The sequence below is a fragment of the Lepisosteus oculatus genome, chromosome 7, assembly GCF_040954835.1.
Source record: "Lepisosteus oculatus isolate fLepOcu1 chromosome 7, fLepOcu1.hap2, whole genome shotgun sequence".
Taxonomy (NCBI): Eukaryota; Metazoa; Chordata; class Actinopteri; order Semionotiformes; family Lepisosteidae; genus Lepisosteus; species Lepisosteus oculatus.
Genome location: NC_090702.1, coordinates 27646641 through 27660982, shown reverse-complemented (window position 1 = coordinate 27660982; position 14342 = coordinate 27646641). Strand labels below are relative to the sequence as shown.

Genomic DNA, 14342 nt, shown 5'->3' with positions numbered 1-14342 from the left:
CCGCACTTGTCCCTGTGAGCTTGTCCCTTCTGGAGCATTCAGGCCACTAACACTGGACTGTGACACCCTTGCTCTTGGGTCTGTAATGCCTCCTAACCCACCACTGCCGTCCTGGTGGGCAGTGCAACGTAACACTAGAGCTTTGTTTTATTAATTTTCTAAAAGGCGTCAAAAGTCAATCACACAAATGGAAGGCATTATTTATTTACAGATAGATTTTAGAATAATAACAATAGTATCGCACAATTTTAACAGTAGTCAAACACTGATGTAAAATAAAACTGAAATGAGACCTGTGTAGTATCTGAAAACAAGTTGTTTCTTTCAGAAACGATTAAATACCAAACGATACTCCATTTTAAAGCAGAAATCAATGTGGAATCAGGCCAAGGGGTCTTTTGTTCAGATTCAATCCTTTGACAATTTTCTGGGAACCTTAATAGTCCTGCAGCCAGACCTCTAAGTCTTTGCGGAGGAGACTGTCAGAGACCCAGAGACTCTTTGAAGGATATCTTTCCTTGTCTACTGTTTGACAAGTACACTTTGTTTCCTGGATACACCAAAATTAGAAAGCTGTAGCTAGATGTCTGTTCAGTAAAATGTCTACTACAACAAGGATTTTGCTCAGTTCCTGATGATAAGAATGTGTTTTGTTGCAGTTATAAGTCATATATTTATTTTAATGTTCAAAATATATATTTTAGAGACTGACTGTACTATAGTGTTAACTTTTATCTGCTCCAAAAGATTTAAAAAACTCTACCCCACAATTTTTATGAAACACGAAGAAATAGCCCAGGGAGAGGTAAAATTCTCTGTCATGAGGAAGATGCTTCTTACAATATTATTTAAAGAAAAAAATTAAACATGCATTTAATGGCACTGTTTCTGTAACACTGTTTCTGTTTCTGTGACTTCGGAGAGAGAAAGAATACCAATCCAAATCGCTAGGCAAAATGTAATCCGGGAAACAAGGAAGTACATGTAGGTGTGATAATAAAAAAGGCTACTGGAGAGCAACAATCTGAAACGCAGGGCTGAATCGTAAACGAGGGGCGAGCTAGAAGGTCAGATACCAAATATAAACTAGAGGTGAATAATGCGCACTTCGGAGCTCAAGGAGAATCCACAATAGTGAGCAGGGAAGTGAGGAAAGAGAGGGAACTGAACAGTGAAAAGTACATTACTTGCAACGTTAGCGTCTGTTAAACAGTGTGCATGGGAATGCTAGACGGGTCAGCGACACGTGTGGAATGTGTAACAGTTTGTTTCTAGCATAAGTTCTTGCATATACATGAAAAGGTAACATTTTTTTTTAAAATTTTAACTTTTCACAATAAAAGTTTGATTTATATTTAAAAAGAATGACAAGTTACATTGTCTGCTAATATACTTCATTTTGATTTATTTTTGTATCCATAATTGTACAAGTGAAGTCTCACAGAACATACATTATTTAATATATCAGAAACTTTCAGTGGGGCACATTTACTGTAAAATGTTACATTATCAGGGCTAGTTCTGCTGAATATTTTGCTTCACTACAGTTAATAGAAAAACCTTTTTATTCAATTCTATTTATAGAGCATTTAAAAAAATATCCCAGGGTTTCAAATATAAAGATATAGTAAACACCTCCTTCCAACATACACAGGAAAAAAAAGTAAAATTGGAGTTTTAAATATTCAAGAAAAACGTACTTCATTGAAATCTTAAATAAGCTCATTTTATTGTAATCCACAGAGATGGTATTAGAAAACATTTTACAAAGTCTTGTAATTAAATGGAAGATTGAGCAGACTAAGACTTGTATCTCCTGTCATTTTCCTGTCTTGCTGACTTCTGTTGAAGCTGCTAAATCTGGCAAGAAAGAGAGCAAAGCCTCACAAGACTTTAAGCATTGCATTACATTCAGTCTAGTTCAATCAGGCTACATTGTAGATGTTCTAGAAAAGGAGTTTACTTGATATTTAGTTATACATATACTAAATATTAAAAAGCCAAACTTTTCAAAACATTTTGAAACATGAAAGTTTTCAATTATTTGACAATAATGGGATTAGTCTGGCTCAATATCTCCTACAAAACATTTCTAACTGACATACTGTATGCTAAGATATTATGATGTTCAGGCATTAAGGCCTTAATATGATCTGTGTCCTAGAAACACAATGCTTATGCATATTGTGCATATTAAGAGGATAGTACAGTATGTGTTCTTTGCTGCTTTGTTTTCCCAAATAGATACAGCATAAATAATCCAGAAAAATTCAATTTGTGTATAGTGTATATTGATCTATCCAGCCTGAGTGGATAAGACATGTCAAAAGAACACAATAGCTCTGCCCCTGGATGGGAAAGTCCATTGGAGGGCCTCAGAGAAAGGGGCAATATAGAATGCTCGATCAAACCAGCTAGCATGTTTGGTGGGATTTATACCATTGTGAAAACCCAGCAAACAAGGGAAGAACATGCAAACTTCACACCAACATACAGGTGTAGCCATTCAAAATGAGCGGGGTACGCTGTGGTACAACGTTGGGGGCCTGTCACACTAAAATGCGTCATATAGCTTCATTTCGCATCATACCACATTTTAACATATGCAAATTAGATTATGTTAATAGTATCCGGAATCAGCTTGTAAAACCGCCAGGTGGAGCTAATAAAGCTTAACCTCTCATGTACAGCATTTGAGCTGTCACCAGAAAACACCTGCTTTTGAATCCCGATCACTGCTGAGGGACAATTTTTATTCAATTAAGAATTAAGTTGTATACTCTTTAGACTTTTAAATTTAAACTGTGTATTACAGCATGTTAATCATTATACATTAAAACGTTTGTATATTTTATGAAAGCAAGATTGCTCAGTTGGACAAAAGTACACAACCTACCACCTTATCATAAATATTTTAATTATGCAGAAATATTTTATGCATCAAAGTCTTTACCGAAGATATTACTAATAGTATTAATAATGAATGACCTTGAACAAGTTGTAAACTAAAAATATTACCCTGGTCCACATTCTTTGTAGCCATCTTTGTAAACGAAAATACTTTATTTTTTCATTGACAAAAAGTAACACCACTGCATTTCGTTGATCCGAGCACGCATTCATTTTCAGTCTTACAAAGTATGCCTTTCACATGCTCATAAAAGATATTAATTTAGGAACATAAACATATTACTGTATGTAAACTGTACTGTATATGGCTGGTCTTGGTAGTTTAAAGAAAAAATACACATCAGTATTCAATTTCTCCCTAAACATTTTAAGCATCAAAGTGTTACATGTGGTTATTTCAGAAATGTTTTTCCGATCTCCTTCTGACCATATGACTGTACATTTATATACTTTGTGAAAATTGATCATTTTAACCATTTCTGCGAATACACACATTATCGGAGTAAACAAAAGCATACTTTTAGAATTTGATTAATAGGTAAAATAATTTGGAATCGCATATCTAAAGAAATTAATAACGATATAATTATATTCATGTACTGTTGCACAAACAGTAGTATAAGACTTTCCATTGATATGTGTACTTCTGTTTCACTATGTAATGCATGACTGCATCTGTGGTGTGATGCTTAAGTAACTGACTTATAAGGCTGAGGTTGGGTGTTCAAATCCAACTACTGCCATGAGTTTTCTTTTAACAAATAAACATTTTTTTGAATAGCAAATATTATGGGCACTATATTGACCTTTTTTATATTTTTAAATATCACAACATGTTCGTACTGTATGTACACAGTGGTACCGCAGGGTGTAGGGCACAAACCCACGTGAGCCTGAAAGCCATTCATTAATGTAGCGCATTCGATGCGGCTGAAGAGCACCTGGCTGGGGTGTGTGGCGAGGGGCAGGATAGGTGTGCTAGTGGTCAGGGTGGGAAATAGGACCAGTGCAGCTGACCCACTGTGAAACGGGCGTACAGTCTAGGGAGATCACCTGGTTACGCACCCCTGTGTGCTCTCCCTTTCTCTCTCTCTCAGCTGGAAATAGAATTGGCAAGCCTTCGAATGAAAGGCAGTTCCCCATCCCCCCACGGACAGACTGACAAATGTTTTCTTAGAAAAAGAGATTCACGACGCGAAGATGTGTCAGTCTTCTGTGTAAAAAATCGGTTTGAACATCATGGGTGTTGTTTTTAATAAGCTGCTGAATAAAGAATAGGAATTTTCCTGCTGTCAGCAGTATTGTGTATATATTTTTATGCACAGGCTGTGAAAAGTTTCACAAGTAGAGGTCTTTAAAATTAGGCTGGGCAAATTATTTTTTTAATTTAAAAAATAAAAATAAAAAATGAGATATAATGATGTGTTCCTGCTTAGACATTGTATGGCTTTAAAAGCTATAAAAACAGGCTTTGATAGTTAATAACCACTTTTTATGCATGATAATATGCGTGATTATTCTTTCTCGTCATCAGATCTTTCTTGAAAAATGTCTTTTATGTGTCGCAAAAAACTGACTTGCTTTAACAAAATATATTTACTAATCCTTTTGCCTGGCAATCTACCTGAATGCCCATCTGAGAAGCCCTCAGTGAAACCAAAAGAACCACAACTGAACAAGTTTTGACAATAAGAGAGAGAAGAGAGAAATAATAAGAGAGTCCCCATTAGCCCCCATTTTAAATTAAAATGTAAACGTGAGTTTATTAAATGCCTTCATTCATAATCTGACAATGCAACGTTAATCCTTATCTTTGTCTTCTAAGTATCTTAATCAACTTTCAGCATAGCTTTCTCTCCATTTAGATTTTTTTTTCACACAATCGCTAAACAAAGCAGGAGCATATTGTGATTCCTCTTGGGATCAAACGTGAAAATATTAGATTGTAGTCGTTTTTATTTTTTAAATACATTTTTAGAAAAGTGTAATCTATACTAAAAAGCTGTATCTATTTAATACCACTTGATAGTTATATTAATAGAGATAATTCAAGTTGATACTGTTTAGACTTTTAATCATTTTAAGCTGTATTACAGTATCTTACACATCAAACATGAAAAAGTCGGTATATTTTATAAAACCAAGATTGCTCAGTTGGACAGTATAAAGCAAGTATGTTTTTTAATGTTTGTAATCATTATTCTTGCAAGTACAAACATATAAACTGGAATGCTACAGAACCCTAAACAGACAATACACACTAGCCAAATATACAGTAGCTGTGTCAGTCTTCTATGTAAAAAAATCACAGACATCATGATTTGAACATCATTGCGTGTTGTTTTTAAAAAGCTGTTGAGTAAAGAATATGAATTGTCATATGCGTACGCTCTAAGTTTCACTTTGTTTCTTTCTCATCCACTGCGATTTGGGCACAGAAGTCAGACAGGCAGAGGGAAGGGTGAGTTGTGAAACTGTTACCTGTCCTGGATAAAGCAGTTAGAAAATAGGTGGTTTTACACCTGTGAAAATCGTTCCAATTTTAATGCAATACGGGAGACATTATTCATAATAAATGGTCTTGTATGATCTGTAAACTGAAAATTTATGAAGGAGACACTTTACACTTGGAAGAACATTCCAATGTTAATGTGACACTGAAGATATTATTAATAACCTTTTAAATCTGAAGGGAGATGTAAAAGGATCCACACGGCACAGGTCCCTGCTTGCTATTTAGAGGGAAAGACTGTGACACCATTGGGCAGGCAAGCAGACACATCCTCTAAAGTCAGGCGTATGCGTTAAATATATTTAGATCTTTGAATTAATATCATTATTGATTTCTTTAGCCTCACAACATTGTCCAATAATACTCTTCTTGTCTAATTTTTAGTTAAGCAGGATTTGAACTACAGAAAAAACAGGATTCACTTTTTTCACATATTGATGATAATAATACAAGTAGCAGTTTGAAACTACTCGTTTTTATTAATAAATGACTTAGATTCGAACATGTTGTGATATTTAGAAATATAAAAAAGTCAATAGCGTGTCCATAATATTTGCTATTTTAGTTTTTCAAAAAAATGTTTATTTGTTAAAAGAAAACTTGTGGCAATACCTGGATTTGAACACCTGACCTCAGTCTTATAAGTCAGTTACTTATTAACCATCACGCCACCAACATATCAAGTAGTGAAACAGCTGTACACATACAAATAGAAAGTCTTATACTGCTGTTTGTGCTACAGTACATTAATATAATTATATCATTATTAATTTCTTTAAATACGCAATTCCATATTATATTCCCTATTAATCAAATTCTAAAAGTATGCTTTTGTTTACTCCGATAACGAGCGTATTCGCAGAAAAGGTTAAAACAATCAATTGTTACAAAGTATATAAATGTACAGTAATATGGTCAGAAGGAGCACGTAAAAATGTTTCCAAAATAACCACATGTAAGATTTTGATGCTTAAAATGTTTAGGAATAAATGGAATACTGATGTGTATTTTTTCTTTAAACTACCAATACCAGCCATTTACAATACAGTTTACATAATATGTTTATGTTGCTAAATTAATATCGTTTATGACCTTCAGATGCCTTATGCTCTTCTTCTTTTTATGATCAGCTACTAAAATTTCCCTTTAGTTGTAAAATTCCAAATATATATTCAATACTCAGTGGATTAAAATGTGCGCAGTAAAGAGATTAAATGATTAAATCTTTTCACTACCAACCAATGCACCACGAGTGCCCCTGTCGGTCATTTGTGGCCAGCCAATCATGTACCGCGGTAAGGTGTGGTGGCTTGTGCGTAGTTGTGTGCGGTACGGGTTTGTACCGGGAAGTTTGAATGGCTGCATCTGTACACCCAAAAGCAGAAACCAACCCAGCACCTCATAGCCATGAGGCAGCAATTCTGACCACCCCCCCACTGTGCTGTCCTGTGTACTGTATATATTTGTTAGTCTTATATAGCTACTACATACAAAAGTCATGATAGAAGATACATATTCTTATTTAAAACCTTCAAAAACTTTACTCTAACACATATGTAGAAAACTCAATGTTTTCATAATGGACATAATATAGTATACATAATATGAAACCTTGAAAAGTTTATTATGTTTACTACACAGTATGTAAAAATATAGCACACCAAGATGTTAATGATGATCTAATTGAGAAAAAATTGATATAATTTAAAGAATGATAACTTTATTTAAGTTCTAGGACATACTCCCTTAGTACAGCTTTAAAAAATTCAACTTTGATTAGGACAGCAACCTTTTATGTATGATTTACAGATTTTGGCAGGCAATACTTTTCCTTTTATCACCATTTAACAGTTTAGCCTTCATACAACAAAGACAATTCAACTGTATTGCAAAAGCTTATTAGATATTTAAATTGATCTTATATATGTAGTTCTGATTAGTGAGGAAAGGAAATTTGAGAGTACACAGTCTTGCCCGTTAAGACACTGCTTATTTATTATTGTACTCACCATGATAACAATATTCTTTCTTTACCATTGAGACCCAGAGCATGTTGCTATGCAAAGAAAACTCTTCTCTTTTTTAAGCATTTTTTTAAAAAAAGTAGAATTGAGTCCTTTTTCTGATAATTCAGACAAGCATGTCTTCATTTTATTTAAAGGCTCTTGTGCTTTTCTGCTTTTTATCCAACAAAAGATTCCTTCTCCATTAATATAAGATCTTATTTTTTATGTACAGTAAACTTCAACTTTCAGGGGACTTCAGTTCACTTGAAGCGTGCAAAGAATTTTGGAGTGGAAACAGGGCATTGAGATCTTCAACTATCGAGCTACCTGTAAAGAAAAAGAAATAACATTAACATTTTGATTTGCAGTATAGAAGAGTAATAACTTGCTAAATTGGGGACTGTAACACGAATGGCAATATTTTGTATTAGAGTATTAGAATCAAAATCAGAAAATTATTCATACAATGTATACAGTGCATCTAAAACAGATTATTTAAGTGTTTTTAGGTATTATATCTGCTTCAAAATTTAAAAAATAAATGAAAAACAGAGAAGTAATTGAGTAAAGCTACACCATGAAACAGTCCTATATTTTTAATTCATGTTTGTGGAGAACAGCTAACACAACAAATTTATTGTGTTAGAGCTTTCAAATTACTCCTGTCACAGTAACTGCACAAATCACATTTGATTTTGTTCATTTTTCCCTTCCAAAAACCACATTTTGATGGTAGGAGCAGGTTTACAGAAATCATTTAAATTGCAGTTTAAATTGTTTCCAACTTCATTTTTGCTCAAGTAGAAAATGATTTAGTAAAGCACACTCAAGGAAACGAAATGAAATAACTGGCAAAAACCTGAAAAAAAGTGAATTATGCTTTAATTTGTTACTATTCATATCATGATTTACATCTATGCTCAGTTCACATGCATATCAGACTAAGGTGTTAAGAAGAATGATAATTCCTTTCTTTTAGAGTCAATTTACATTTATATCTTCAAAGTGCCTGGCAGTTCTAAGCTTATGGGCTTTTCTGAAGGTTAAGTGGCATGTCAGAGTGATGTCCTATTGATTTATAACTACTTGTGAAACCCAGAAAGTAGTTCCTAGTACCAGTACTAAATTGCATTGGTAAATGTGTGGCAGCACAACACAAAATATTTCAAAATAATTTCAAAATAAGTACAATGGTACAGAAAAGTACTGTATATGAATATTATCATTGTATTTTTATCACAATGTTTACCAATGTAAGAAATATCACACAATATGTTATAGAATGACCTATATATTACTGATTTTTGCATGTTCTTGACTTACCCAGTACGAACAACAATTAATATTGTTGGATCTGCAAATTACTGGTGCAAAAGTGTCTTCAGAGCACACATTTATAGTCGATAAGAACATCAAATCCATATAATATTCTGTAGGTATGGAAATACCTACTGGTAGTTCCTATGGAAATATGTCTATAACATTTTAAATCAAATTTGTTGTGTGTATTTATGTACAAAAACCATAAGACCTTTGTATTGTTCTAATACAGTATTTTCTCAGTTTTTCCTTCTTGAAGTGAAATCATTATAATACTACAGTAATTTTCAACGGAACCTTTGGAAAATTAACTTTAAAATAATAGGTCCCTTACAGATATTTATTTTGAAGGAGATGAAGTAGTATAGCTTTAAAGACGTTTAAAGACAAACAAAAATGTTATTAATGAGGAACATTTCACGTTGGCGTATTGTCAGAAGTTCTTTATCAATTACATTTTTTGTCAAAATCACTATTTTTATACAGAAAATACATAGAATTGTTTTCCAGCCCCCTAAATACTGTTATGTGGTGGAGATTCTTGGGCTTTAATCTGAAGTTAGAGAGGGAAGGAATTGCAACCTGGGCAGGAGTGAATGGAGAGTGGAAATTAGCTGTGAAGACCATCTAAGGAAGATTTTGATGGTGAGAAGAGAGAGGCATGGGAGGTAATATTTTTCTACGTTACATTGAGTTGGATACATTTCATAAACATACCTACATTAATATACTCTAGTCTAAAATGTATAAATATGTTGCCATATGTTGAAAAAAGTCCAAATAAATAACACTTCATTATACAATATATCTGGGAGTGCTTTTAATATTTTCCATTGCTCATTGTCTTAACATTGCATATTTTGCTGATGCCATAAGATTGTACCTGTTTTTAAGACAATTTCAGAATAAAGAAACACACACCCCACTTATTCAAGAAGAAAATATACAGTGGCTTGGAGATTTTTTTAATTAAAAATCTATGTTAATTTCCCACTGGTTCTAGCAAACAATTAAGTTGTTGTACGATATATATATATAGAGAGAAAGAGCTCCAAGTCTAATATATAAGTATAAAGAATTTCTACTGCAACAAGGTCCTGCTAAGCGAAGAGCTGAAACCTGAAAAGAGCCCCTTTAGCCAGATACAGTACTGAAACATACTGTTCTAAAACACACCAACTTCGACCAGCCACAGGGGACACTGCTTAAACACTACAAATTAGCATTCAACAAATTACATCATAAATCACTACTGCACATGTTGAGTTACACACAAACACAAGACAAACTGGAAAGCTATTGATCCCTAAAAAGATAATACACAATTGCTGTGTATTTGAACAGTATGATAGCCAACAATGAGAAGTAAACCCCGATGATGTCCACTGCAAGTATATAGTATAATAATAATAATAATAATAATAATTGCTTACACTTATATAGCACTTTTCTGGACACTCTACTCAAAGTGCTTTACAGGTAATGGGACTCCCCTCCACCACCACCAATGTGCAGCATCCACCTGGATGATGAGACGGCAGCCATACTGTAGTGCGCCAGATCGCTCACCACACATCAGCTCTCAGTGGGGAGGAGAGCAGAGTATAGGCAGAATTTTTTTTTCTCCACTTCCATCAAGGAGAAACAGAGACAGAGCTGCACTTTCTGCAACACTGCAAGTAATACTGGGGGATTAGAGAAACATTCTTCTCCAAAATATCAAACCAAATCCCAGAATTCCTACACCTGCTACAATCAGAACAACTTTCAGTTCCACTGGGATGGGGGACGTAGCTCAATAGAGCTGGCAGCCCAGTATGTAGTCTCCTGTCACAGAGCGAGGAACAGTACCGCTATATCAAAAATCAAATTATATTATGTTTTTGTTACAGATTTGGGGAGATTTTTAATCATTGTTACTGCTGTGGCAGCAGTGTAATTTCTTGATCTAGCCAATAATGCTCCTCCAAAGCACTGACAGAGTCAACTCAATCATCTTATTTAGAATCAACTGTGAAATACCAGAGGACACAAGTGGAAACAATGTTAAAGTACACATACAAGTGAGAACAAGAGGCACTTTTTTACACATGGTTGTGGGAATCTGGAACAAGCTACCAAAACATGTACTATATTTAAACACTTAGCTCTTAAAAAATAATTGGATGCAATCCTTTGCTCAATCAAGTACTAGAAACCAAACTAGCAAGATAGACAGTATGGCTATCTTGTTGATTTTAATATTTATGCTCTCCCTGATTAGGAAGGGATTAATATTTATTGTTATTGTCATTTCAGTGTTTGCAGATACAGTACAGTAAGTGTTTAAATACAATAATCCTTAGTATTCTTCAACTGTACATTTAAATTCCTCATATCAAATTATCTCTATATAATTCTCTAGAGCTAACCAAGTAAATATTTGTGTGCTTTCAATAACCACAAACCAAAGATTAGTACACATGTAATTGATTTATTCAATCAAGAGACTGGACATGGCTTTTAAAATAATATTGATAGGGCCTGCTTAGATGTTACAGTGTAGTTAAGCATGTAATAGGAACTGCATATTCACAAATGCTAATAAGTAATTGTGGCAGACCAGACCCTTTCCCTACCAAAGCGGTCTCTAGGGTATGCACACACAAAACTCACAATGACTCCAAAAAGGTAAAGGAAGCCTTATTTTAGGCCTTTTAGACCAAAAGACCAACAACAAAAAGATAGCATTTACAAAAAAAATAACACCATGAGCACCACGCATGCTTTATTTATACAAGCAAATAATTAATCCCATGTAAAATATTGTTCATTCATAAACCCTTAATTAGTTACCTATTAATAACTTAATTAATCTCCCCCATTCTGTCTATCAACATGGAGGCCAAGTAGCAGCCTCTAGTGTCAGGTCAGCTGCAATTACTGTACAACACTTTCTACAGCTGTCCTACCACAGCAACATTACAGTTTGTGCTAATATAACATAGTTGTACTCCCTTTCTTAGATGTGTTTTTGAAATAAATTGTTTTAAGTAAGCACCCACCTGGGTGATGCATTCAGCCGTTTCACACCAGCAGTCCTAATATATAAAGTAGAACATGAGGTAAAGAAGTAAGAAAGTATGTCACTAATTGAATTAAGAAGGAACTGTAGTGAGGACTGATTGTACAATCTCAAAAGGAATTGAGCCTGGACACTCAGTTTAAATTTCTTACCCTTACAAACAGTGCCATGGGAGCTTTAGTTGTCAGAAGCTGTCTAATATCTCATCCAAAGAATGGCAACTCCTATAGCACAATGACCTTAGTCTCCATACTGGTGGCAGCATTTGGAAAATCTGGTTCAGAGGGAAGAGTACTGCCTAACAGTTCACCACACCTCAAATAGCTGTAATCCCAGTACTGATTATAACCAACCTTGTTTAGTTTCTAAACAACCTATTTATAGACAAAATAATATCCATGTTTTTATAGCCAATATAATGTTGTCTTTCTATTATACTGATGACAATATTCTTAGAATTGTGTTCCTGATACATTCATTTTGACATCAGCGTTTTAGTATAGTTTTGAGCACTGCACTGTGACATATTTCTGAATTGGAGAACTAAAAGAAAAAAGCTTGCTAAAAGCAACAATTTTCTGGAATGACTCACAGGGCAGAAACAAAGCAAAGTAAAACATGCCCTTAACATTATTATTATAATCTTAGCAGATGCCCTTATTCAAAGGAACTTACAAAATATGCAATAAGACATAACATAAAATCAAAAAGAAAATCTTTCAAACTCAGTTTATAAAAAACAAAAAGTAAAAACTACAAATGACCAAAAAACAGAAAGGTAGGCATATGTTAGTGTTATTCAAAATCCTGTACAGTATTGAGAAGAGTGAAAACAATTTCCACAGAGTGGAAAATGCACAACATGTACATAAAGAACCATTGATGACACTAAATAAGGAATGCCATTGAGCGGACTGCTGTATTAGTTGGTGGCTTGTAAAAGTTAATGACAGTGAGAGAGAGAGATCTCAGGTATGGTTTAAAAAATAAAATCTTGAGGGTTTTTCAAAAGTTGGTCAGGGGCAGAGCGATTCTGATTTTAATGGATAGTTATTTCCATCACTGTAGCTCCAGGGATGAGAATGATCAGGCTCTGGAGGTGAGGGAATGGAGAGGAGAAGGAATAGAGAAGAGCTGGAGAGGTCTGGAGGGCATAAAGGGAGAGATGAGGGTTTGGAGATAGAATGGGCCAGTGGATACTAACCATATCTAGTCTTGCTTTAGTTCAGAGATATCCTGAGATCAGGTTAGAAAGTGGTAAAGCAACCTCATTATATCAGAACAAAAATATTAATGTACTTAAATGCCCTTGTGATGGAGTGACTGAAGTAACAGCATAGCATGAGAAAAATTAGGGAGAGTTAAAGAAAAGACCAAACAAGCAGAAGGATTGTGCTGGAGAAGGGAAATAGCACTGGAGGGAGAACAGCAAGGCTTGAACTAAAACTTATGTAAACAAGTTAGTAATGAAGGGGCTGATCCTATAGATATTGTTCAGCGGCAGGAGTGGGACAGAACAGAAATGTGATAGAAATATGACAGAGATAGGACAAGAAGTGCACCAAGGTTCTTGGTGGAAAAGGAGGGAGAGAGAGTGATGTAGTTAAGTGGAAATGAGATGGACAAGTCAATAGAGGGGAGTATAAGGAAATGAAGTCAGTTTTACAGTATAGAGGCTCCATTTCAAATGCATCCAGTGCACAATGGCTGACTGACAGGCATCAACATGGTAAGAGACAAACATATCAGAGGAAAGAGGATCTTAAGAGTCATCTCTATAAAGATAGGTGATGCAGCTTAGAGGTTTTCAGGGGCATCAGGGAAGAGTGCATGAGACACAGAGAGCAAGCTGTGTCAGCAGACCTGGTAAGTGTGATCAGAGCTGTAGGAGGTAAACTAGATATAAGCAGCATCAGTGATTCCCATGGTAGTGAGTGTTGAAAAAGGATAGTCAGTCAACATCCACAGTATCAAAGACACAGAGTGAGTGGAAGAGATGTCATGGATGATTGTGACAGATGAGAGGGGTGAAGCATGTGCTGACTGAAGGGCATCCATAACTGAAAAAAAAGTGTACTCTTAGTAGAGTTGTTGTTTGAAAGCCTAGATGCTTGGGGTCAAGCAGTAATTGCTGAGAGAAGTAAGTGGAGGGTTGGTGTTGTTGGCCTGTTCAAGAGTTTTAGAGAGATAGGTTGTGATGCAGGGAAGGGGAAAACATCCCTAGAGAAAGGCATTGAGAAAACAGGAAATATAGAGAATGAGATCATGGGATCACTTTCCAGCTAAACATTTTGTGTACATTCAAAGGTCAGTGTCCACATGTTTCTCTCAGGCCAAGTATGTACATGGTGATTGCTGATATTTCTAGATAGAACACTGAAGTGCTACTGTATATTAATGTCCTGCAGCTATACAAACCTTGTGCATATTCAAATGATCAAGTTGTGACAAACATAAAAAGGAAAGAATACAGTCATAAATGCTGTGTGAAAAGCTGACAGTCAGACAACAATTCTAACAGCTGTCAACC

The 14342-nt window shown here is 34.8% G+C and overlaps 1 protein-coding gene across 2 annotated transcripts in view; it reads right to left on the bottom strand.

Moving 5' to 3' along the window:
* Window positions 1-6445: 6445 nt before the first annotated feature.
* Window positions 6446-14342, bottom strand: part of tafa2 (TAFA chemokine like family member 2) — a 122040-nt gene continuing 114143 nt past the window's right edge. For both annotated transcript variants that reach the window (XM_015352952.2, XM_015352953.2), the window contains one exon: window positions 6446-7755. In XM_015352952.2, the coding sequence (XP_015208438.1) occupies window positions 7744-7755 (12 nt within the window). In that variant the 3' untranslated portion in view covers window positions 6446-7743. The remainder of the gene's footprint in view (window positions 7756-14342) is intronic.